The sequence below is a fragment of the Rhipicephalus sanguineus genome, chromosome 1 (assembly GCF_013339695.2).
Source record: "Rhipicephalus sanguineus isolate Rsan-2018 chromosome 1, BIME_Rsan_1.4, whole genome shotgun sequence".
Taxonomy (NCBI): domain Eukaryota; kingdom Metazoa; phylum Arthropoda; class Arachnida; order Ixodida; family Ixodidae; genus Rhipicephalus; species Rhipicephalus sanguineus.
The window spans coordinates 282203004-282226175 of NC_051176.1; the positions used below are offsets into that span (position 1 = coordinate 282203004).

General features: G+C 44.3%; 1 protein-coding gene across 1 annotated transcript in view; it reads right to left on the reverse strand.

Annotated features, from left to right (window-relative positions):
* The window catches only part of LOC119379130 (huntingtin), a 196346-nt gene that overhangs the window by 166980 nt on the left and 6194 nt on the right, over positions 1-23172 (reverse strand). Inside the window, exons 3-10 of the mRNA XM_037648317.2 lie at positions 22832-22952; positions 21923-22062; positions 21503-21644; positions 18097-18238; positions 12313-12476; positions 6355-6547; positions 1425-1493; positions 1160-1321 (exon numbers count right to left, since the gene is read on the reverse strand). Coding sequence (XP_037504245.1) covers positions 1160-1321; positions 1425-1493; positions 6355-6547; positions 12313-12476; positions 18097-18238; positions 21503-21644; positions 21923-22062; positions 22832-22952 — 1133 coding nt within the window. The remainder of the gene's footprint in view (positions 1-1159; positions 1322-1424; positions 1494-6354; positions 6548-12312; positions 12477-18096; positions 18239-21502; positions 21645-21922; positions 22063-22831; positions 22953-23172) is intronic.

Below are 23172 nucleotides of genomic sequence, written 5' to 3' on the forward strand. Positions count from 1 at the left end.
TCCTAGCTTCACTACACCATGTGTCTGTAGTGCCTGTCGATAAGTTGAGATGCTGAGGGCAAAGAAGGTCTTCAGCAAGTGTAAATTTCGTGGAAACCAATACACTTCTCTTGTAAATGCGAATAAATGCTGGTAACGTACTGAGGTGCTGAACACTGAACCAGCAACCTCTTCATCGTTGAACCTCTCAGCCTTTTCAGCGTCCTTCGAGGCAAATCGCGTGCAAGGTGACAATGGGCATGCTCTAATGGACATGAATATTATTTGTGATGCAATTAGACCAAACTGCACGAGCAAACTGTGCGGTGCAAGTGTTGAGCTAATGGGAATTACGTCGCAGAGTCTATGCTGTCTTTGTTTAGGCGTCAGAGTCTTAAGGATTGCGACATTGGATGTTGTTCTTTCGTTTAAGGATGGCAGTATCGCACGAGCCAGAATTCTGAAATAATTAGGATTGAAGTCTGGCCAAAATACAGTCAATTTGCTGGAAAAAGTTACCAAAATCGACTACATTTCGGATAGAGCTGCCCGACAGCTCACAAATGAAGCAAGAAAAGCAAGACGAGAGGCTCTAAAGTTAAAAATTGACTTTGGCAATATTACCAGGCTTGAAGCTACTAAATAAAATAGTTGAACGGTGTTTATGGCAAAATATGTTTGTTCTTCAGCTGTTTTCTAACTTTAAACTCTATTATCTCAAAACCATGTTTTTTATTACTTAGGTACCATTATTTCCTATGTATTCCAAGACAACCAGTTTATTCTTTTCATGTATTCTGCATAAATGCATATAACTGCTGAAGCAGAATTGAAATTATTCACTTTACAGTTTTCGTGTTACAAATTTTCAAAGATGCTAATTAACACAATATTTAAGTCCTAGTGGTAAAAAATTCACCAAAATTCTAATATTAATCAGATTTAAATAAATCCACTTCAGTTAAAAGAGCGGAAAATTTGGAAGAAAATGATACATTCATTATGGGGATATCCCTTTTAGTCCCTAAGAAAACGGTACCTCGAAACGGCCAAAAATGCATGGGACGTATAGGGCTTACCTTGTGCCCTTAAACAAACCAGTACGCAAGGCAAAATGACTTGAGATTAAAAAAATAAGCACATGATACTGTGAGCTGTGGCAGTAATATCAAGAACTCACCAAGAAGATGTGTAGGCGCTGTACTGGCAATTGAGAAGTCAGAGTCCTCACCATCACAGGATGCTATACTTGCTGCCTCAATGTCATCAGGAAGGCCTCCAGAGCCATCATCTGCTTCAGAAGGATGCTCAGATGATGTTCGGCTTTGAATGGCACATGTTACTGGGTGGAAAAAAGGACAATTAATGCTATTTTCATATACAATGCGTGAGACAGGTGCCAATGGCACAACTACAAAAGACTCCATAAGACCAAGAACACAGACCTAATGGAGAGTCATCATTTTCGTCAACTAGTTCCACTTCTTCTTCTATATTCAAGGATGATCCCATTCCTATAAAAGAAAAAGCAAAATTACAAGCACCATCACTTGCACAGTTTCATCTTGTGAAACTATTTTCGTGCAACAAAGCAATTATTAGGAATATGTGTTAAATGAACTAGGAAGTTTACACTTAACATAGCCTATAAAATGTTTAAGCGCAATAATTATATTGCAAAAGCTACTGCGATTAGTAGGAATAGGAAATGGATGCACCAACTCAAAGCAGCGGAGGGGTATGAACTGCTGTGAGGAAACATAATGAAGTGTCACTCGTTCCTTTCAGCATACCTAATCAAAGGCTCATCTTCAGCTTATATAACGCCATAAACTTTAGCAACATGATGAATCAGATAAGTTGATGTGGATTTATTGCTATGAAAAGTGCCAAAGAACAAAATCTACAGAAGGGTACAGGACGATTATCTTTGCTCCCTCACACTTTTCTTAACAATAAATCTACATGAATTCGCCCTATGAGGGGACAAAGGTGCTCGTCCTGTACTCTTCTGTTGTACTTGTCCCTTCATATTTTTCCTAGCAAGAGCCTCATTTACACGAATGCGACAGTAGCGCATCGCATCTTCAAGCTCGTTTAGGAAAGGTGACATGACTCATTTACATGTAGCGCATTAACTCCCTGAAAAACGTAGCGCCACATGGTGCAGCATGACGGCAGTGCCGTTGCATGATGCTCAACATCCGGCATAGCCGCTTTCTGGCAGTGCACCGAGTGTACCTGGAGTTTGTGAACATTCAGAGAAGCTCAACAAGCACGGCAGCACCGCAGCTAATTTTCCTCCACCATTCCCAATGTGACCCACCAGCACATAGTACATGCTCCCCATAAGTCAACACAGACCCGTCAATCTACCCTTGTCTAGCACATTAATGCGACACACCTTCCTAGCATGTTACCAATAGCATTACTAGCAATGCGCTAGTAATGCTATGCGGTGGAACAATGTAACATTCATGCAAACGTGGCTAATGTAATGCCAGTTTATTTTAAAGCAGTTTGACAACTAAATGGGCAGCTGCTTTTTAAATCAGTGAATGTGCACCTGCAGGATGCGATCCATTCAAGATATTGAATCACTAAATTCAGCAACCACAATAACCAATTCGTGCTCCTCAATGAACCAAGTGACAAAAATTGCTGTCCTGGATATCAAACCACTCCCATATTGAACACTGTAGTAGGTGGACAACCTTTACAAAAGAAAGCACCTTGTCTGACAAGTGACCAGCAGATGAAGGACTCTGGACAGACATTGACATGATATGCCAGTTAGCCACATCTCTGACCTATATGCAAAACTCACAAAGATTCCACAAATACATGCTCACCATAAAGCTAAAAAGCATTCTTTTAGCAACACAATCTCTGCACAACGAGACTTTTCATGAAAAGAAGGTACAAATTTATACAAATAGCCAAGAAGCCCTCCGCACATTCCTATTTCTGCCACTAAACAACAGCGCATGAAGTGCTCCAAAATGGGAACAACTTATGTGTAAGAGTAGCTAAATTTTGAGCCACAGAGAGGATAATGATGGCAACAGGCAAGCCCACAACGTGGTAGATGAAACACTAAGGAATAACTGTCACTGACTAGATCATGGCGACCTCTTGGGATCAAACTTAGTTATGAGCCAAGTCATTGCCCACTTGATCCCACTGATGAACTAAAGCTCACAATGTGCAGGTTAAAAACCTCGCTCAAAATGCTATGCTATCCAGCGAAAACTTTGCGTACCTGCAAGACTTGTGTTTGGGCAAGTTGGTTCATACATGATACGGACATACGAGCGCTATGGGACGGGGACATAGACAAGAGGCACACAGGACAGGCGCTCATTTTTGGGAAGGCTGAAATTGCCTAAAACCGTCACATTGTTCGAGGCAGTCTTCGCTTGCTTCTGGACCATTGGGAAGCTGGTACGAGTACGCTGCCACAGGAATTCCGTAACCTGCCCTGCAAGCTTTCTGTACTCGTTGTAGCTTCTGTCGATGTATTTTTGATCCGTCCCCTCCACCAGGATCACCCGCAGAAAATCTTGAAACAGTCGTACCTGCCGCCAGTACTCTGCCTTGATGATCTTCGGCATCCTTCGAACATGACCCCTCTTCTTAGGCTTTTTGCCTAAAAAGAAAAATCGTCCCTCTGGAACTTCAAGCGTTGTTTGGTGTGGTCTACCCTTCTTGGGGTCATGTTCGAAGGATGCCGAAGATCATCAAGGAAGAGTACTGGCGGCAGGTACGACTGTTTCAAGATTTTCTGCGGGTGATCCTGGCGGAGGGGACGGATCAAAAATACATCGACAGAAGCTACAATGAGTACAGAAAGCTTGCAGGGCAGGTTACGGAATTCCTGTGGCAGCGTACTCGTACCAGCTTCCCGATGGTCCAGAAGCAAGCGAAGACTGCCTCGAACAATGTGACGGTTTTAGGCAATTTCAGCCTTCCCAAATTGAGCGCCTGTCCTGTGTGCCTCTTGTCTATGTCCCCATCCCATAGCAAGAAGAAGGTTGTCTGCGACAACCAAGCACAACGGTGCCATCACCCTCGTCAACCTCATAGCTGTCGCAACCTGTCAGTCTCGGGCAGTGGCTTTTTGCCTAAGAAGAAAAATCGTCCCTCTGGAACTTCAAGCGCTCGTATGTCCGTAACTTTGCGTACCTGCTCTTACTTTATTGCTGTGCAGTGTGACATACCCACCGGTTGTCTGAATGTACTACAGTCGAACTCTGATATATCGAACTCGAAGGGGATCGTGAATTAGTTCGATATATGAAAAATTCAATATAAAAAAATACAGGCCCCGAGACCTTACCAGTGGCAGACGATCACCTACAATTGGCGCATTCAAGAATGACAACTAATTCCACACACACGATGCAACAGAATGTTTTATTCGAAAAAAATCACATATCTTGGCCTGCTTCTTTGTCTTCGAAATGAAGTTGAAGACGCTGGCCTCGATCTTATCGAGGCTGTCCAGGTGCGACAGCCCGGCTCACTCCATGTCGGCGCAAAAACGGCGAACCGAGCCGAACGCTGCTGCCACTTCAGCGGTGGAGTACACACGTGTAGCCGCCACCTCATCCGGACGATCTTCGTCACCACTTGAGCTGTTGGCCAGGGTATCCTGGGTCCCTGCGACCGCAGCTACAATCATCAGCGAAGCTCACAACAGCCTGAACACTGCAGTCCGCTTCCTCAAAATCGTCCGCAGACACTTCGGGTGGAACGGCAGCCGGGAAGAGGGACGACAACTCGTGAAATGCGTCGTCTATGTGCTTGTCGTCGCCGTCTTCACTGGTTTCCGCAAGTTCCGCTGTCACGAAGCCTGCCTCCGGAAGCAGTTGGCCACAATGTCCATCTTCACTCACGTCTCGCCAGGCGTCCATCACCATATGAATGGCACCAAGCAGGTCAACCTTCAGCCCACCTTGAAGTACTTGATGATGCCCTGGTCGAGCAGTTGCAGCTTCGCTGTCGTGTTGGCCAGCAGAAACTTCAGCTCGATGTTTTTGAGCTCGCAGGGGAGCACGCACGCAAAAGAGGAGCACGTACGCAAAAGAGTCTATGGGCTAATGAATAGAGCGATGGGCTTTTGTGCTGGGGGGACCTTGGTTTGATCATACCATTCAACTCTTACTTTTTAGCACAAAAGTGTCTTATGTCAGCGTCTACAAGAATTGACTCACATCATTTCCATTATAAAATTCATGTCACTAAAAGGACGCAAGGGTAGATCAGAAAGAAATTAAGGAAAAAATTTTGGTCGAGTTGCCTGACCAGGAAATTGAACCTCTGACTCCAAGGCTTTTGAGCACACAAGCCAAGTATGCTGACCACTACACCATGAATGCCAATATGTTTCTTCGTGCAAGTGCGCTATATATGCTTCCTGCTCTTGACAGGGATCGCACCGCCACCTAGGAGCGGTGCAGCGCTGCAAGACCAACTCGCAACATCACCAAGTGCTGCAGGGGCATCTCAGCATGGCGTGGCGCAGTCATGAGTGTGTTGGACCAGCGAGACACACGTCAGCAGGAAGCACAATGCTTTCACGCATTTGAGGTGCATACTACAAACTGTGCCTCTCGCATTTGGGAAGTGAGCCCGTTGCGACGTACCAAGCTACCAAATATGCCTCAGATTTGAACCAAAATGCTCGGCGGACATGTGGCAGTGAGTGTTAACACGGGTTCATCCATGTCAAAGGCTGCCATTCCGGCCCAACAGCAATAAACACTGTGGAAATTTTATTTCTTAGCATCCAACAGAGCACTAAGGACTTCCATGGAGACATGCTTCACTTTTGTATTAAGTATTATTCCTGTGAAAGAGGGATCAATGATTTTTTTTCTATTAAAGAGGCCCAAAATGACAAAGAAAGTACCCTACCTACCAATGTCCTCTGATGAGCAGTCTGATACTCTGTTATGATACATCAGAATGTCAAATTTGCGAGGTATCTGACTCTGTGTCATCAGTAGTATACAAGTCTGGCCAGGAACTTGTGATAATTTGGGGTTTTCCATTCCCCTTGTAAGACCACAAGTCAGTTTTCTACTAGTTGTGGTCTGCACAAAGGTTTCTCATAAGCCACGTCTGCTGTCAGTCGAGTAAAAACATACGTTCTTTCTAACTTTAACTCTAGAGGAAACTGACAGTGTGATAATGTGATAGTTTCTGTGTTTGCAGTTAAAATCCCAACTTGTATAGCTAAAACACAGCTTCTTAGTATATGCAAAATCACTAGCTAGTCTCATCATTTACAATAGTGATATGCATTCATGATACAGCACAGGCAACAATGGCTTTGCTTTACATATCCCTCCACAGGCACAGAAGGCTTACCTGAGGTGTCAGCCCGAGAGACAGGTCTGCGGTTCGGCGCATGGATGAATGACTGCGTTACACCATTTGGGCTCAACAGCACTTGGAGGAGTGCAGGTGGAGGTGTTGTCAACAGCTGGTTCAAGGCTTCCAATGCAGCCGTCACCACTGTTTGGTCTGTGTTGCTTACATGGTACAGCAGTAGCTCATAAATCTGAAATACAGATACATATATATAATATGTGAGAATGACTACAACAACGTTATTTCAGGACGCCTATGCCTCACGTGACATAACAAAGTTGCAATGCATGAAAATTCCCAACCTGTTCCCACTTAATTAGCAGACAAAACAAGCACCGCAAGCTGAAATTCTAATCCTATTTTGTCATATTGCATTGCTGTGCTACTTCGGTGCACAAAAGTACAGTACTAACTTGAACTGGCAGTGAAATACAAGCAACAGGTCTGAAAAAGCTGAAGCTTTTCACAAGCACTGGAAACCTAGCAGACTTCAAACAATACGTTAACTAAATCTAGAAATTGACCTAGTTTGCTGTCCTTCCACTAAATCACTAATGCCAGCAAAAAGAGAATAAACACAATAAGAATAAGATTGCAGCAAATGGTCACACAAGCACCAAGAGACTGAGCTAAGTTACATTTATGCTGCCTGCACTTTACATCTCTTGTTCACGTATTGAAAGTACAACACATTTTAACACGAACACATTTTATGCCAGGTTGCCCCAAGAATTAACTGACATCATACCTGCCACGAAAATGGCATCAGTAAAAGGGGACACGAATAGGTCAGAAACAAAAACAGCTTGAAAGAAAACTTTGGTCAAGGCACTTGACTGGAGAATCAGGCCAACGACTCCTCAGTCAGCGAACAGAGAAGCAGGACACACTTATTCCTGCGCACCACCAATACATGCATTTTTCTTCGTGCAAACGTGAGGTATGTCCTTTCTCAGTGCTTCTTCTAACTGTCCTTTCCAGGGTTGCCACTCACTTTCGAGTAAATGTCGCCAAATGACGAGCAAAAAGTCGCCAAAAGTCGCCATTTTTTTTACAAACCTCGCCAAAAAAGTCGCCATTCTAGATATGTGCATCATACCTAGTAATAAATATTTCCTCTCACGTGTAGCCCCATAGAATACAGTATACCATCCAAGACCCTTAAGTTATATTGACGTTTCTCAATGCCAGTCGTATCGCCCGCTTCACCATGGGAGTGCATGTGCGTGGTGGCGCAAGGGTGAATGAATGAAACGCTCATGATATCCTTCCATCCCTGTCCGCTCGTTTCAAAGGTAAAAGTGTCGTAAAGCTTGGGCGAAAACCTTGAAAGCGTTGTTTGTAGACAGCTTTACGTACCCTTATATGAATTAAAAGGATTATAAAAGGTTTATTGAAGGTAACACGACAGAAGTCTTACAGGAACCGATCATTGTGAGTCTTACACCTTTTCAGTGTGAACTAATATGATACCGGACGCTACCGACCCTTTCTTACAGTCACTTATATCTACACGCGTCAAGCCGATGCGTTATTAATGAACAGATAGGCAATGTAAAATGTTGTATAGCAATTGTTGTCATTGCACACGCTCACCGAGAACAGTGGAAAATGCCTCAATAAATATTTTTTATTGCACAAATAGCCGCGTATCCTTCTCTCTTCGCTATTCCAAAACAGTCTTTACCAGGTGAATTGGGGGTACTGCAACGGTGAATAAGTCGCCAAGCTATTCAGAACAGTTGGAGCTTTGGCGGAACAAATGGTCGGAACACGCGGCCAACCCGTCGCCTAGCCCCTTCAGAAGCGAAACTTTAGAGAAGCTTAAAGCGCCGAAAGCTATTAACTTATAGTCAAACACTCCCCCCTCGCGGTTTACATTTTGCTAGAATGTCTCTGGGGGACGTTCCCGTACCTCCTGCCTCTAGATGAATTGAGGAGATACACACGAGTTACAGGACGGACATACGGAATGACGCGTAATGTGCACACTCTACTCTTAGGTCTAAAACCAAGAAAAATACAGTGAATGTTGCCGGTCATTCGTTGCGAAGACACTGAGCTTAGGATGTATAACTCAGTGGAGACGTAAGCCGAAAATCGCCAAAAATTCGCCATGTCGCCATTCATAATTTTAGGTCGCCACGGGCCCCTCAAATTCGCCAATTTGGCGAAAAGTAGCCACCATTGGCAACCCTGGTCCTTTCCCTCCACTTTTGCGAGGAAGTGCACTGCTATCTAGGAGCGATGAAGTAAAGTACTGCATCATGAGACTAATGAGCACCTACAGTTAAGTGTTGTGGGAATGTCTCAGAGTGGGAGAGGCTTGGCACCTATGCGAGACTGTCTGAGCTTTCTGCTCTGACAATGCGGTAATGTCGCAGTTTCACAACATGCTTGGATCATCACAGCATGCATGGCTGTATTAGCCTACGATGCCTGGTTGCCTCCAGAGTGCAGTTTAAACATGTAGCAGCAGAGTTTACAAGCTGCCTACTAGTTCACTTGCACAGCGACAGCTACAGGCGAATGCCATGAAATTTACCGCATGGGAGCTGTGCGAGACACCCCAGAGGGAAGCACTACAGATTTGTGCATGCCAGGTGCACACTACAAAATGTACCTCTTGCATTTATGAAGCTGAGCGCATCGCAAGTTACCAGGCTGCCACAGAAACTGGCAAGCTGAACCAGAATGCTTATACCTTCAGCAAAACCATTTGCTGACACCTTTTCTTCACACCATGCGAATCCACAGGACATCTGCTGAACCTCAAATAATGTGCCTTTCGCTGCAACGGACTGTAACTTGGTGATGCAACTCACAGACAATCCCTTTGACTGCACATGTACGGTTTGCAAATGGCCATGGTTACAGTATCTACTGTTCACTGTGTCCAGCTGTTACATCAGTTACTTCAGCTACTGCAAGAGGCTGCTCATGGTCATCAATGTTAGTTGACAGAATTGGTGCACTAGGTGTAAATGTGGGTGCATCCACATAAAATGCTGTCATGCCATCTCAACAGCAAAAATGTACAAGTTGTGCTTTTTAACGTGTAACAAAGCTGCAACTACTTCTATGAAGACAAGTTTTACTTTTGTGGTATGATTGATTCCTATGAAAGAATATCAACAATCTAGTTTTTTCTAGGGGTGTGTGAATATTCGAACTTTTGAATATTTTGCAAATAGTATTCGATTCGCACCAGAATTTGACTGTTCGATTCGAACTTCCGGAAGATAAATACAGTCAACGTCCGATTTTTCAGACTCCCCAGGGACCGTGAAATTGTCCGAAAAAAATAATTCATGCTTTTTTTATTCCGCTCAAGCGGAATCCACAGTCACGTCCGAAATAGCTTTAATGTCTCCCAGTACACTTATCAGGCATTTTGGTGCACACCCATGGGCTCTCATGAATACATTCGGTACCTGCTGCGAACCCTGCTTAACTATGTGTTAACTGCCAATTGCATATTTGCGTCTCGTGATGAGCGCTGCTGATGCAAGCAATGCGCAGAATAGATTACGGCTCTCTCACTTGGAGCATTTGGAAACGATGATGTAGAACAAAAGACTGTGGCGGAAGAGCAGACGACTCGTCCGGCTTTCCCCGATATGTGTGCGCACGTAAATGATGCGCACATGCATCCCCGAATCTCCGTCAATACGCAGCATTTGCTGCCGCGTGAAGCCAATCGTTCCTAGTTGTGTGCAGCACATTGCCAACTAAGCTGACGCCGTCACTACCGAGGCGCTTGCTGTACCGTACGCACGCATTTGTCATGAAAAATGTTTGTGATGCCCACTCCGTTCCTGAACGCACACGAGCGCGGCGATGGCGAGATGCTTACATTTGTGAAGGCAATGCGTCTGTGCGGCGCACTTAGCGATCTCGCACAAAGAGGCAGCATGAAGGGCGGCGTGGCGCTGTACTGAGCAGTTAGCTGAAGATGCTTATCAGAAGGGTTGTCAGCGATTAAACCATACTGGCACATTCGCCTACTGCCTCCATCACGCCTACGTGCATTTCCGGTGCTTGCCCGTAAAGACATTGTTGCACTGCACCGTGACAGTGGCCCCTTCAGATTTTTGATATGCTTCACCCCATCAAACTCTGGCAGTGCGGTAAGGTTGCCTTCGGACTCTGCTACAGCCGCAAATGGATCGACTCATGAAAGCACTGGTTTGAACCTACCAGATGACAGACGCGGCAGAGGTGGCCGCTTTAATTAATGCCGTTTCAGATTTGAAATTTGGGCAGAAAGTGCGAAAAATAGGACGCCAAAGGTTTTCTGCATCCGAAATAACGTCCGTGGGGCAGATTAGGAACTCTGGACTTGAAGGGAATGCGCCCTTGTCCGCCATATCATTTGGGCCTCCACAAAGTTGGAGGAGGAGGAGAGGTTAAGGAAATAGCGTCTTTTCCTTTCATGTGTAAAGTGTTGTCAACACCACATTGGTTGCACCAAATCCTGTAAATAAATACAATTTGGCCTCTGCGTTGGCTCATTCTTGTTAAGACAACTAGGAAACATCACCCCTCCAGCGCTTCACCAACCTAGCCAAAAGAAACACATTCATGTCGCTGCCTAATAAGAATATGCTTAGGGATCCTCTGCAACTTTTTCTTGCAATTTCACTTCGATGTATTTGAAAAATAATCAAGAAATATTAGAAAAATATTCTATTCGATTCGCACTCACTTTAATACCGTAAAACCTCATTAATTCAAAGTCACTGGGACTGTGAAAAATCTTATAATTAAACGGGTTTTCGAATTAACCAAACATACAAAAAGAGGGATGGAAGGAACTTTGAATTACTGAAAGTAATCAAAGGTGGTCGTTTGCTGTGCCTGCTAGGTTGCGGCTCCAAGGGTTATGTTTTCCAGCAATACCCGGTCCCAATTTTGCCGCTAAACCGGGAAAACGGCGGGCCTCGCTGCTGCCAAAAATGCACGAAAAAGAAAAAAAAAGAAAAAAAAAACGGTCTTGTGGTCAACTGAAATGTGAGCCTGCGGAAAAGAAGACGTGCTTCACTGCAACACAGTGGTGACACACGGGCAGCATGTCATTTGCTCCTCACAGTGCACGTCATGATGCGACCATTCGCCCTTCTTTCTGGTAAAATAAAGAATCTAATAATTACCAGTGTGACGGAATTCGCAGTATGTTCTTGCTGGCAAACATGATCACTGCAGTTCTTGAGCTGAGTTTTCGAAGTAGACGTTGCAGGCAAGTACTCCGCCAGCAGTGCAAGTGCACAAACTGCTGGAGCAACCACCAATCGGAGGTTCACATGCATCGCGAATTCCATCAGACTGTCCTTTATTAATTTCTTTATTTTCCCAGAAAGAATGGGTAAGTCATGACGCACTGACGTTGCGAGAAGTATGCGTCATGCTGGGCGCGTGTCACCACTGTATTGCAGTGAAGCACGTCTTCTTTTCCGCAGGCGCACATTTCAGCTGACTACGAAACCGCTTTTTTTTTTCCTTACGCTGGCAGCAGTGAGGCTGGGGTGCTTTACCTGTCACTCATTAGTGCAGCTACATTGCATTGCCTTGTGGCTCCTAAGGGCCATCGTTTCTGCGGATTTGCCGCGAAATCGGGAGTTGGCATATGGCACCCAAAGTTTTCAAATTAACCGGGCTGGTACTGACCACCGCTTCAAATTATCCACTCAAACATTGCAAAATAAGGGACCACAGAAATCCTTCGAATTAAGTGGGATTTCGAAATAACTGAGTTCGAATTAATCAAGTTTTACGGTATTTGAATTCACTTCACACTCAAGATTTCATTATTCGCACAGCTCTAGTTTTTTCTTCTTCCTTAGTTTGATAACCATGCTTTAGCCATGAAACTAAAATATAAATAAAATGGGCTTCCTAAACTACCCTAAGTCACTTGACAACAATCAAGCAGCAGGTGCAAAGACAAAAGAATACCTTAAGAAAGTGCTCCAATGTAGGGCCAGACTTTTCAGCCCCTTTCAGTGCAGGCATTCCTTTAGTGGGCTTGCTTCCCAGATGAGGAATCAAATGCCGGAAACAAACAAGAACTCCAACAACAGTGTGAGCTGGGTGGTTTTCCTGGACTGGAAGTACTAGGCCTATGCAATATTTAAAAAAAATAACTATATCAGAGGCAAGAACAAAATTTACCACTGAAAAGAGCTCAATAAAATGTCATTGTGACAACAGCAAGAACTGTGTCATTTAATAATTATAGCATCGCAGCATTCTAACTTTGATCATATGTTTATAAAATGTGAGTAAAACATCTGCTCACTAGGTTTTAAGTACTTATAATCTTCAGTGATGTGAGCATTTCATTTATGTTTCAGCCTTCTGTTACAGAGCGAGAATAAAACTTCACCATTCAACATTGCGTGTGCAACATGGTCATTATAGTAGGGCAACCGCATTTATTGACATATTTAACTTACATTTATCAGCAATGGTCATAGGGCCCACATGTCAACATGCTAACCTTGGATTAATAATTAACAAGGCTTTGGTAGTATTGGCCACGTGCACTGCCACTGGTGGCTCCGAACAGCACTCCGGTGACGTCAGCAAGGGGATTCACTAGTTTGTTCACGCTTTGACTGTGTGCGTTGCATAGCTTGGTACTCTACAATTAGAACCTGTTTTTTTTATAATGTGAGTCTTATAAATTCCAGCATTACGAGGTCAACAAACATGCATATTCAATGCATATTTTGTACTCAATTCCCAGCCATCACAAACTTGACCTCAAGACTCAGTAGTTTAACACATGAGGCCAGGTGGTGTTGAAACATGTTGCATAAAAGCGCGAATGCTGCGTCAAATAAGTGAATGAGTCCACACAGCTTCGGAAATGCATGATCTGAGGGCACATTAGCAAAACTAAGCATCGAATAAGCAACATTATAGTTGAACGCAAATTTTAGGTTTCGCTTACAAATGTAGTCACACAACGTTGTGTATAAAACTGTTGCTGACAAAAATATCTCATAATTTGACTGACAGGCAGTTTATCTCAGTAGTAAGGAAAGCCGAGCTAGTTGGTATAAATGCATTGTGGCTGTGTCGCCTGTGTTGTCTCTGTTGCCTGTGTCCTTGTGCATTTTTTTGCGCTATTCCGCAATAAGCTTATCTCAAACATCAATTTTACCACACACTAGTATTAGGCTTTACACTCAACATATCAAGCATGCTTTACACTCTTTTCTTGCAAATAAATATTATTAGCACTTTCCAATATGAGATCCTTGCCTTTATTTAAGTTAGCATAATTGGACAATTTCCATTGAACGCACTTTAACCTCTTCGCTACCTGCATCCATGTACGTGGACATGACTGCTTACACAAATTACACAACAGCAAACTTCTCAGTGTCATTGAAAACTCGCGCTTTTGTCGTCCCGAGCGTCCTTTACCTATACAGTAAATCTTCGGTGATACGAATCTCGCGGGGTTACCAAAAATATTCATATCATGCGAAATTTGTATCACCAGAAAGCATGGAAAATTAGTATGCAACAAAAAGAAAGTTGGCATACGTTTTGATTTAGTGCTTCTCAGGGCCGCAGCGACGTCATGAACAGTTCTGAATGATTGTCAGTAAAGATTTTAGACGTCAACGATCATACTCGTACTCGTAAATATACGGTGTATAGGCGCGTGCATAATTAAATGAACCAGATGTGTTGTGCCCTGTGACCGCTAGTAGCCCCTTCCTAATCTTATTACGCTTTTCTGTATGACACCAGAGTACTGCGACGCAAGTGACTTAAACGATAGAGACCAAGCTCCTTCGCCAAGACCGTCTGCTTTGTCTCTTGGGGCCTTCGTCCACCTTTAATGGGACTTCATGACTGACCCGTAGCCTAAGTTTCAGTCTTGTTTCATAGAACGTCTGATTGCGGGGACATGGCTTGCACCGACGTGGCAGGCACGTGTTAACACAGTACAAAGACGCTGCTGCCTCGAGCGTAGGAGCGCACGTCAACGTGTCGGAAAAAAAAAAGCGCGATGTGAACGTCATCTGTAATCTGAACGCGAAGGCACCTAAAGGCCTCCAAGATTCGCGCGCACTATCTCGGAGGCCACGAGGCACCGTTGATGGTCACGTAGCGCGCATGCCCGTGCCCGTGCGTGACAGCCATGTTTTCCGCGACAGCGCGGGCAGCACCTGTTCGTACCAGTACGCTAGCGTACGTTCATATCAAACGTTGCGGGGTGCAAATCGGTTCGCAACAACCGTACTCCAATACATTGCAGGCGAATATGCCTTGGCCGGGACCACAGAAATATTCGTATCACCCCGAAATTCGTACGAGCCGTGATCGTATCACCGAGGTTTTACTGTACACCAAGAGTGAGCAGCAAAAGTCAACATTAGCGGCTGGTGTGTAAACACAATGGTGGTGGGCAGATCGCCCAGCTGCTTAGGCCTAAAGCTTAAAGTATTGCAATTAATTTTTTTTTTTTTGGCATACAACGTAGTGTGAACAAAAGTTATGCTACTGGTCTTTAGGAATTACAGTAGAATCTCGATGATACGATCACGGCTAATACGAATTTCGGGATGATACGAATTTTTCTGTGGTCCCGGCCAAGGCCCATTAATTTACAACGTGCTTGAGTACGGTTGTTACGAACTGATTTTTGACCCGCGTCGTTTGATACGAATAAACGCCGCCCCACCCAACGCAACGTTGGCCCCACCGACGGCCGCGGAAGATAGCAGCGTGCACTTACGGCGCTGGAATGCGTGCGGCGCCGCCGGTTTGGCACGTTGCCAGCGCCGCCGGCGAGCAGCGCGCGACAGCCTCCAAGATCTGCGTGTATCGGAGGCCGGAGTGTGCCTTTTGCTTTCTCTTGAAGATTACAGATGGCGCTGGCCACGTTTTTTTTTTTTTTTCTTGGTGCGGAGGCAGGCCGGCAGGCGGAGACGCCGGAGAGGGAGAGGCACGGCCCGCGGCCCGCGGGAGCTTCTTTCTTCTATGCGTGCCGTCGGACAGAGTGGTTGTGGTTGCTGTGCTCGAGCCCGCGTTCTTGCTTTGTTGTGATAGTGCCTTTTTTGCCGAGTGGCAGCAAGCTATGTCTCGCAAGCGGAAAGCCCTCTCCTTTAAGGAGAAACTGGACATTCTTCGAAAGGTCGATGAGGATCCCAAAAGAAAACGCACGGAGTTGGCTAAGGAGCTAGGCCTCGCAACGTCGACATTAAGCACAATTGTTGGACAGCGGGACTCAATAATGAAGAATGTGCTTTCATTTAACGTCAACGCGAGGCAAGCGAAGACAGCCCAACACGTGAAGCTTGAAGAAGCTCTTCTGACCTGGTTTAAGGAGGTTACTGCAGCTGGTGTGAACATCGATGGCAAAGTGTTGCGTGAGAAAGCCGACGAGATCGCACTTGCTCTGCGCATCGACGGATTTCAGGCCTCAGGTGGGTGGCTGCACCGTTTCAAGACGAGACACGGTCTCGTTTACAAAAGCGTCTGTGGGGAAGCGAAGAAGGCTGACGAGACCGTTGTTAGCGACTGGCTCGCGAAGCTGCAGTCACTCATCTCTGGGTATGAGCCTCGTGATGTTTTTAACGCAGACGAGGCTGGCCTGTTTTTTAACCTTCAGCCTGAGAAGAGCCTTTGCTTAAAAGGCGAAGCGTGCCAAGGAGGCAAGAAAAGCAAAGAGCGAATAACGGTGCTTTTGTGCTGTAACGCCGACGGGTCGGAGAAACTTAAGCTGACGGTAATTGGCAAATCCCAAAAGCCTCGGTGTTTCAAGCGCGAGAGCCATTTGCCGTGCGTCTATCGCGCAAACAAAAAGGCGTGGATGACGGCGGCCCTGTTCGAAGAATTTCTGTCGCTCCTTGACAGAAGGATGGCCTGCAAGAATCGGAAGATTGTTTTGATTCTTGACCAGTGCGCCGCCCACCCGAGGCAAGTAACGCTCCAAAACGTCAAACTGATCTTTTTGCCCGCGAACACGACGACGCACCTGCAACCGCTTGACGCTGGAATAATAAAAAACCTCAAGCATCATTTCAAGGGCCTTCTTGTGCGCCGCCTACTTGCCAATATTGACAGAAAACACGAAGGCGACCTGCGAATAAGCCTCCTGGACGCCATCCATTTTATCGCTATGGCTTGGGATCGAGTAACGCCGACTACCATAGCAAACTGCTTTGCGAAATGCGGCTTCTTCAGGAGTTCCGAAGAGGTGCCCTCAGAGCAGGAAGAGCCAATTGAGGGTTGGGAACTGCTTGATGCTGGGTGTACAGCTGAAGACTTCTGCACGGCGGATGACAACCTCGCCACTTGTGGTGCGCGCACGGTGGAGGATATTGTTGAGGAGGCCACATGCGAGGTTGCCGATTCCAGCGATGATGGCGACAACATAGACGAAGGCGATGGTGAAGGACCACCACCGGCGGCTGAAACGCTGCACGCGCTCGACGTCCTGAGGCGTGCTATGGCCGCTGATGAAATCAGCGACGACACGTGCACGCGTTTTTACGGATTTCAAAGAAGTCTCCTGAGTGACTTCGCGAAAAAAAAAGAAGCAGAAAGACATTAGAGATTTTTTCTGCAAGAAATAAATGTTTTTTTTATGTGTTCCTAAAAATGAGTTTGCCTCTGACTCTTAATTTAGCTAGTTTTACATGTGTTTCGGTGATACGAATTTCGGCTAATACGAATATTTTTCGTGACCCCGCGGGATTCGTATCATCGAGATTCTACTGTATTTTTAAAAATTTGAAGCACTGAAACCCAGAATTTGCATTTATCGGCGGTGTTTCTGCCATATTAGCAACTACAGTCCCCGTTTGTGGACATCCATATTTACCTTTTGAAAAATGAAATGTATGCCAGAATGTTTTTTCTTTGCACTTGTGGAACCATGTGAAATAAATTTTGCAAACTACATCTCTTTTTCTTGCCTACATCTTTGTTCAGTAACCATAAACAATTCAGAAAGCATCCATTCATCACCATCAGAATTAAAATTATGCTACATCCAAAAGAATGCAGGAAAACCTGTCAATGCTTTACAGTGCCATTGTGTCTCATCTTTATCCATCTGCCTTTAGCACTCCATCTACTTAATCAGTTCACTACAAGCAAGCCCAAACTTCACAATTTCCTTGTCGTAATGAAAATACTATGTACAATGTGCTTACCGAACGAAGGCAGAAAAAGGGGATATAATCAAAGGTTGTTGCCTGTTGGCCTACTTTTTTTGAGAATGGCATCAAACTTCATTCTGGATGTGCTTAAACAATGTGGTTACACACACACTTACACCTCAAAGCTCACATTTGACATGCTCAGAGAGCCGTAATTCATCAGCCTTGAGCTCTTGAACGCAATCATATTTCATCATATTTAGAAGACGATTGAACATGTACGGACACCTTGCTTCAATTTCCCAAAGGAGAGTGAAGTGCACAAACATACAATTAAAATGCAAATTAGTGATTTTAGTTAAGGAGAATATTAATTACATGTCATCCATTTTCAGGTTTTCTGATGCTTGCCATTGCCGGTGCTATGACTCTGAAGTCGGCACCTTTTTATTTCCAAAAGCCCATTTTTAAGCATTACAGTTAAAGTACCTGTTGAAACATACCATCAAGCATGTGCTCTATATGAAAGAATTCTAAGCAGTTATATGAAACAAGCTAGAAAGAGAAATGGTCACAAGGTAAATTTAGGTACAAAACAGAATGGACCTACTGAAGAGGTCATTGAGAAGCCACAAAAGGAAGACATTTGGCTTTCGAGACCACTGGCACACGGTAACAAGGGACAGGGCTGCACAACGGCGAACCAGTGCTGAAGGACAAGACAGGTTGGGCAGGAATGTTCGTAACAGCATCTGTAATGAAAACCAAGACAGTATTTGAAATAGCAGCCACTCTGTCTATATCTGCATCAATGCAAAATGGCTAAAGTGCAATTTTGCAAGCATGAATTGATTTAGACAACCTACAATGTCTCATTTGAGGCAAGAAACCACTTGAACAAAACAAAGTGTAGAAATGTTCACAGAAAATAAAATAACCATTACTACGAGACTGTGTAATACTGTCAGTAAAGATTCATAAAAGTTATCAATATATAGTGCACTTGCCAATAGTATGCAAACATGTGCAACAGGAATCAGTACTGTGGGGTTGCATGAAACATAAAACAAAAAACAAAATGTACAAATGATGCATAAAAACAAATAACTATCTTGTAATGAGGAAACGAAAAAATCATTGCCGCAATATTTATAGATACAATAATTGACAAATTAGCTATGGAAGGAGTGTCTTTCCTTAACCTTAAGGGGAGACAAACCTGCGAAATATTTTTCATTAAAGGGGTCCTGAATCACTTTTCGAAGTAAGCATTGAATGACCTCAGTATCGGAGTTTATTGCCTCACGAATTGATTGCCGTGAAAATTTCTCGAATCCGTCAAGAACGAGCAGAGCTACAGGGCTTCGTTGTACGCTTTAAGCTTTCCCTCTTCTTTTGTCTCAACAAGTGTGCTGGATGCTACACAGGGGGGATGACAAAGGGGGAAAAGAAGCTACGTCAGTGCGCATCATGACCTTGAGCACATGTCATGAAACACGATCACTCCCTGCCTGTGTAATTCCGGTGCACGGTAATGTTATCCGTTTTCCTTCCTACATTTGTTGCACAGTACCTACGATACTTAGCAATAATGCTGCTACTGTGTCATTTTAGCACACTATAGAGCACGGCGCTGGTTAAGTGGCAGGACCCTGTGGCAAAAAGCGCATCTGATCCAAACACCACTCTTGGTTAAAGGGGCCCTGTGACATAAATTAAGCCGAGGGTAGCGATGCAGGCTTGTTGGTCTGTCATGGTTCTTGGATGTGGGCGCGATGTGTGTGTCTTCTTCCCTTCGTCCTTGTCTTTTCACGCCCACATCCAAGATAAATTAAGCGTGTCGTTTTCATAGCTGCTTCTGGAACTGTGGAACGTACCGATATCGTTGCGCAAGTGGCAACGCCAAAAACAAAGCTGTTACAATTTTATTTCAATGTAGAAAGAAACCATTTAGGTTTCTGACTAGAGTGACACACAACGACTATTTTTGTGATCCGAAGTGACGCCTCATCACGCGGGAGTGACGACATTGGCCGGGTGTTTTGATTGGTTTGACGCGACAAGTCGCATATAATATTCATATGGTCCCAGCTAGGCCACACTACTGTGCTCTAACAATTATAAAATCACCCTTTATACTCCCTCAGATGCAGAAGAATTTACGTTTTTAAATACGAAGTTTTGAAAAAAAAATTTGCAAAACGATGCTAGGTGCGCGCTGCACAACGAATACCACGAGCCGAGACTTCCGGTATGCCTCTATAAGAGGCGTGCAGTGATTTAACCTACCAGTGACATCAGTGGGAGAGTGAAATGTGGAAAGGAATGTTTTTTCTCATGGTCAGCTGGGGTCTTGAAGTTTCAGGACTAATAACTTCTGTTCCCAAGCACCGATTCTGACAATTCTTTTTGCGTTCCATCTCAGTATTCCGCACTATACACTTTCTAGCACTGCAGAATGCAGACAAAAAAGGCGTTGCAGGGCCCCTTTAATGTCAGCTATCAGCCAATAGCAGCAATCTGCTGTATGACGCCATACAGCAGCCGCCAGCAGCTCCGAAGAGAGTGAGGACAAGCCTCTGTATGAATAGAGGGCGCTTGAGAATGTGGCAACTTCACACTCTCCACTTGTAAACTCTCCTTGCTGTGCATGACTACAAGATTTGGCTCAGGTGTCCACAGCAGCGTCTCCTTTCCACTGCATGTGTCTTTTTCCCCAAGCACGAAATGGTTCAGGACCCCTTTAATAGGAAGGCGAACTAGTAAGGCAAACACTCTAGTCATGGTATCAAGCTTCAAGCATGCACAAAGAGACCATACTCTTTGCACTTCCAGTGGTAGCTAAGGAATAACAGTACAGTAAAAGCTCGTTAATTCGGATTTCTAGGGACCGGAAAAAATGTCCGAATTAACCGAATGTCCGAATTATCGAATTGTCGAAATAAACACAATAAATGCACTAGTTTTTTCAACATACCTTTACTTAACAAAGTAATCGCGGATGCTTGTCTGTTTTCGAGCAGATATTCGCGCGGACACAATTTTTCTGAGCCCTTCAAGGTGCTCAGCAGCTCGCATGATGTCTGCAGTGTCCACAAGTTTCACCCGTCATCCAAGATTTTCGGTTGGCACGGTAATCCACAGGAAGATTGTTGATGTTCTTAAAGCAGCGTGGCTTTTGAACCTTTCCGATAACGAGAAGCAGCAAGCGCTCTGTTCGTCACGTTGGTGGCTAAAAGTACGGTTACTCGTTCCTTGCTTCTTTTGCCGCCGATACAAGGATCCCCTTTCATCACTCTTCATGACTTCTTGTCGGGAGAGCCCATTATTCAGAGCATGCAAAATTTCTACTTTGGTGGTGAAGTCCTTGGCCTCGTACTTGGGCTGCGTCGCCGGCTTTGCCATCGGCGTGGAGTGCGGTCACACGAGAAGTCAACACAAAAGCACCAGCAACGATCAAGCTAAAGGAGCCGTAGTGAAACGTTCCTCGATAAATCGGCGATCAACGATGCAGCACACCAACGGGAACAAAGCAAAACCCACACGCGAAAAAAAGGCGTTCAAGCAGTCTCAATCCAAGCCAAGTCAATAATTGATGTCCATGGCGATGCTGCGTTTGAGCTTCACTTTTGTTCCGAATTGTTCTTTTTTCGTTTTCGAGCCTCGCCAGCGGCCCAAAAGTCGCCGAATTATCCGATTTGCGGTCAAATCTGTCCGAAATAACGAGCGCCCAGTCTCAGAGTGATGCGTATATTTACAGGGACCAGATGACATGTCCGAATTAACCGATTTTCCGAATTAACGAGAGTCGAATTAACGAGCTTTTACTGTACAAGGTTTAAATAAACATTAAAAAATCTGGTAGATCAAACTCTATAAAACACAAATTTCATCTAGTTGGCTGTATTATTAATGTAAATTGATTTCTGAGGTGCATGTACCTTTTAAGACATGATTCAATTATGCTTATTGCCTTGTTACCGATCTCCTGCCCGTGATGCATTCATAGTACCAACCTTGATATCGTTGTCGTTAGTGAATTGCCCGAGCATTGGCATGGCTCGAACAACAGTGTTTGTCAAGGCCTCCTGCACACTCTCCTCTTCGGAACGCTGGCTTATACGCACAAAGCAAGGTATCAAGTTCACCGTATATGCCCTGAGTACACGTGGAGAAATAGAACACAAAAAGCAATTAGTGAAGGAACACTTTTATGGTACAGCTACTCAGTTTTATGAACATGCAGTTGCCAATGTTTCTGCAACACCACGTTGCATAGATACATACAACCTGCTAAGAAACAATTTAAGAATGATAAAGAAAGCAAGAGGAGTACCCCAATGCAATAAAAAAACAGGGACTACGTAAGCAGTAAACAGACACACCTTCTGACTCAAGTGACACAGCGAAACTAAGCAACAAGGCTGGTTACTTGCCTGCATTTTTGTGTCTTGATTAAATGACACAAGTCGCCAAATTTGCCAAGGGCCACACGTAAGCTTCGACCTGGGCCATTTTTCTTTATTTCTTTGTACAGCTCAGCCTGTAATCGTCCTAGGTGAGAATCTAGAAGAGTCTGAAATATGAGACAAGGAAACTATAATAATACACTCAATAACTTAGTGACAATTTGGAGGAATTGGCTGGACTACTTTCTAGTGGGAGAAAACAACACAATGCATGAGAAGTTTCTAGCAGAAAAATCTTTGGTAATTGCTAGAATCCACCGGAAACAATGTAAGGAACCCATGGCAGTGGATACCCTTGACTAATCGATTTGCTAAATTAGGACTAGATGTATTGCGAGCAAACAGCTGACATATCAGCAGCTTACAAGTGCCAGCATCAATTAAGTGCAATGCTTCACATCTAAAAAGACAGGGCGTGCAAACGCAGACACAAGAAAGAAGTCAGGACACCAAAAACGCCGTTTGTGGTGTCCCGACTTCTTTCTTGTGTCCGTGTTTGCACACTCGTTATTTTAGAATGAATACTTACCAACTAGCTCAGCTCTCTGTTATTCTAAGCTTCACATCATAACATAAATTAAGGGAAAAAAGCAGGCACCACTCGGACAATACAACTAAGCTTCACATTAGATGCACGAATATTTCTTCATGAAAATGTTTTCAACAGCACGTCACCATGGTTCAAGAAAACAAGTTATAAAGCAAAACTTGACACCTTTGGCAACAAAATGAGAAGCTGCATTGAAGGTGCATAACAGACAAAATACCCAGTACTTACAGCTGATCAAACAATCTCAATAGTTATACAAATTGTGTCACAGTTTTTGCTACAAGCTTGAACAAATTCTGACATACAAATGTTTAATGCAGGCTCACCTTGATGGTTCGATTTAAACATTCATCTGCCACCATGCGCACATCACTGTCTTCATCATCACAGCAGAAAAAAAAGCTTTCCACAGAAATGCCCAAAAGTTTAGGAAAGTCCGGGTAAGTCCTGAAAATGACCCGACCAAGAGCCCAAAGTAAAAATGGTTCCATCTGTAAAGACACTCACTTGACGATACCTATGGCCTTTCACGAAGCACTGTGCTACAGTAAATATTTCTATTTTCACCTCAAGATAGTATACTGTTAACAGTTCTGAGCACGAACTGAAACTTCTTCCTCTGTTCACCCATAGTAATAGAGAAATGGTGAATGCAAAGTCAAAGAAG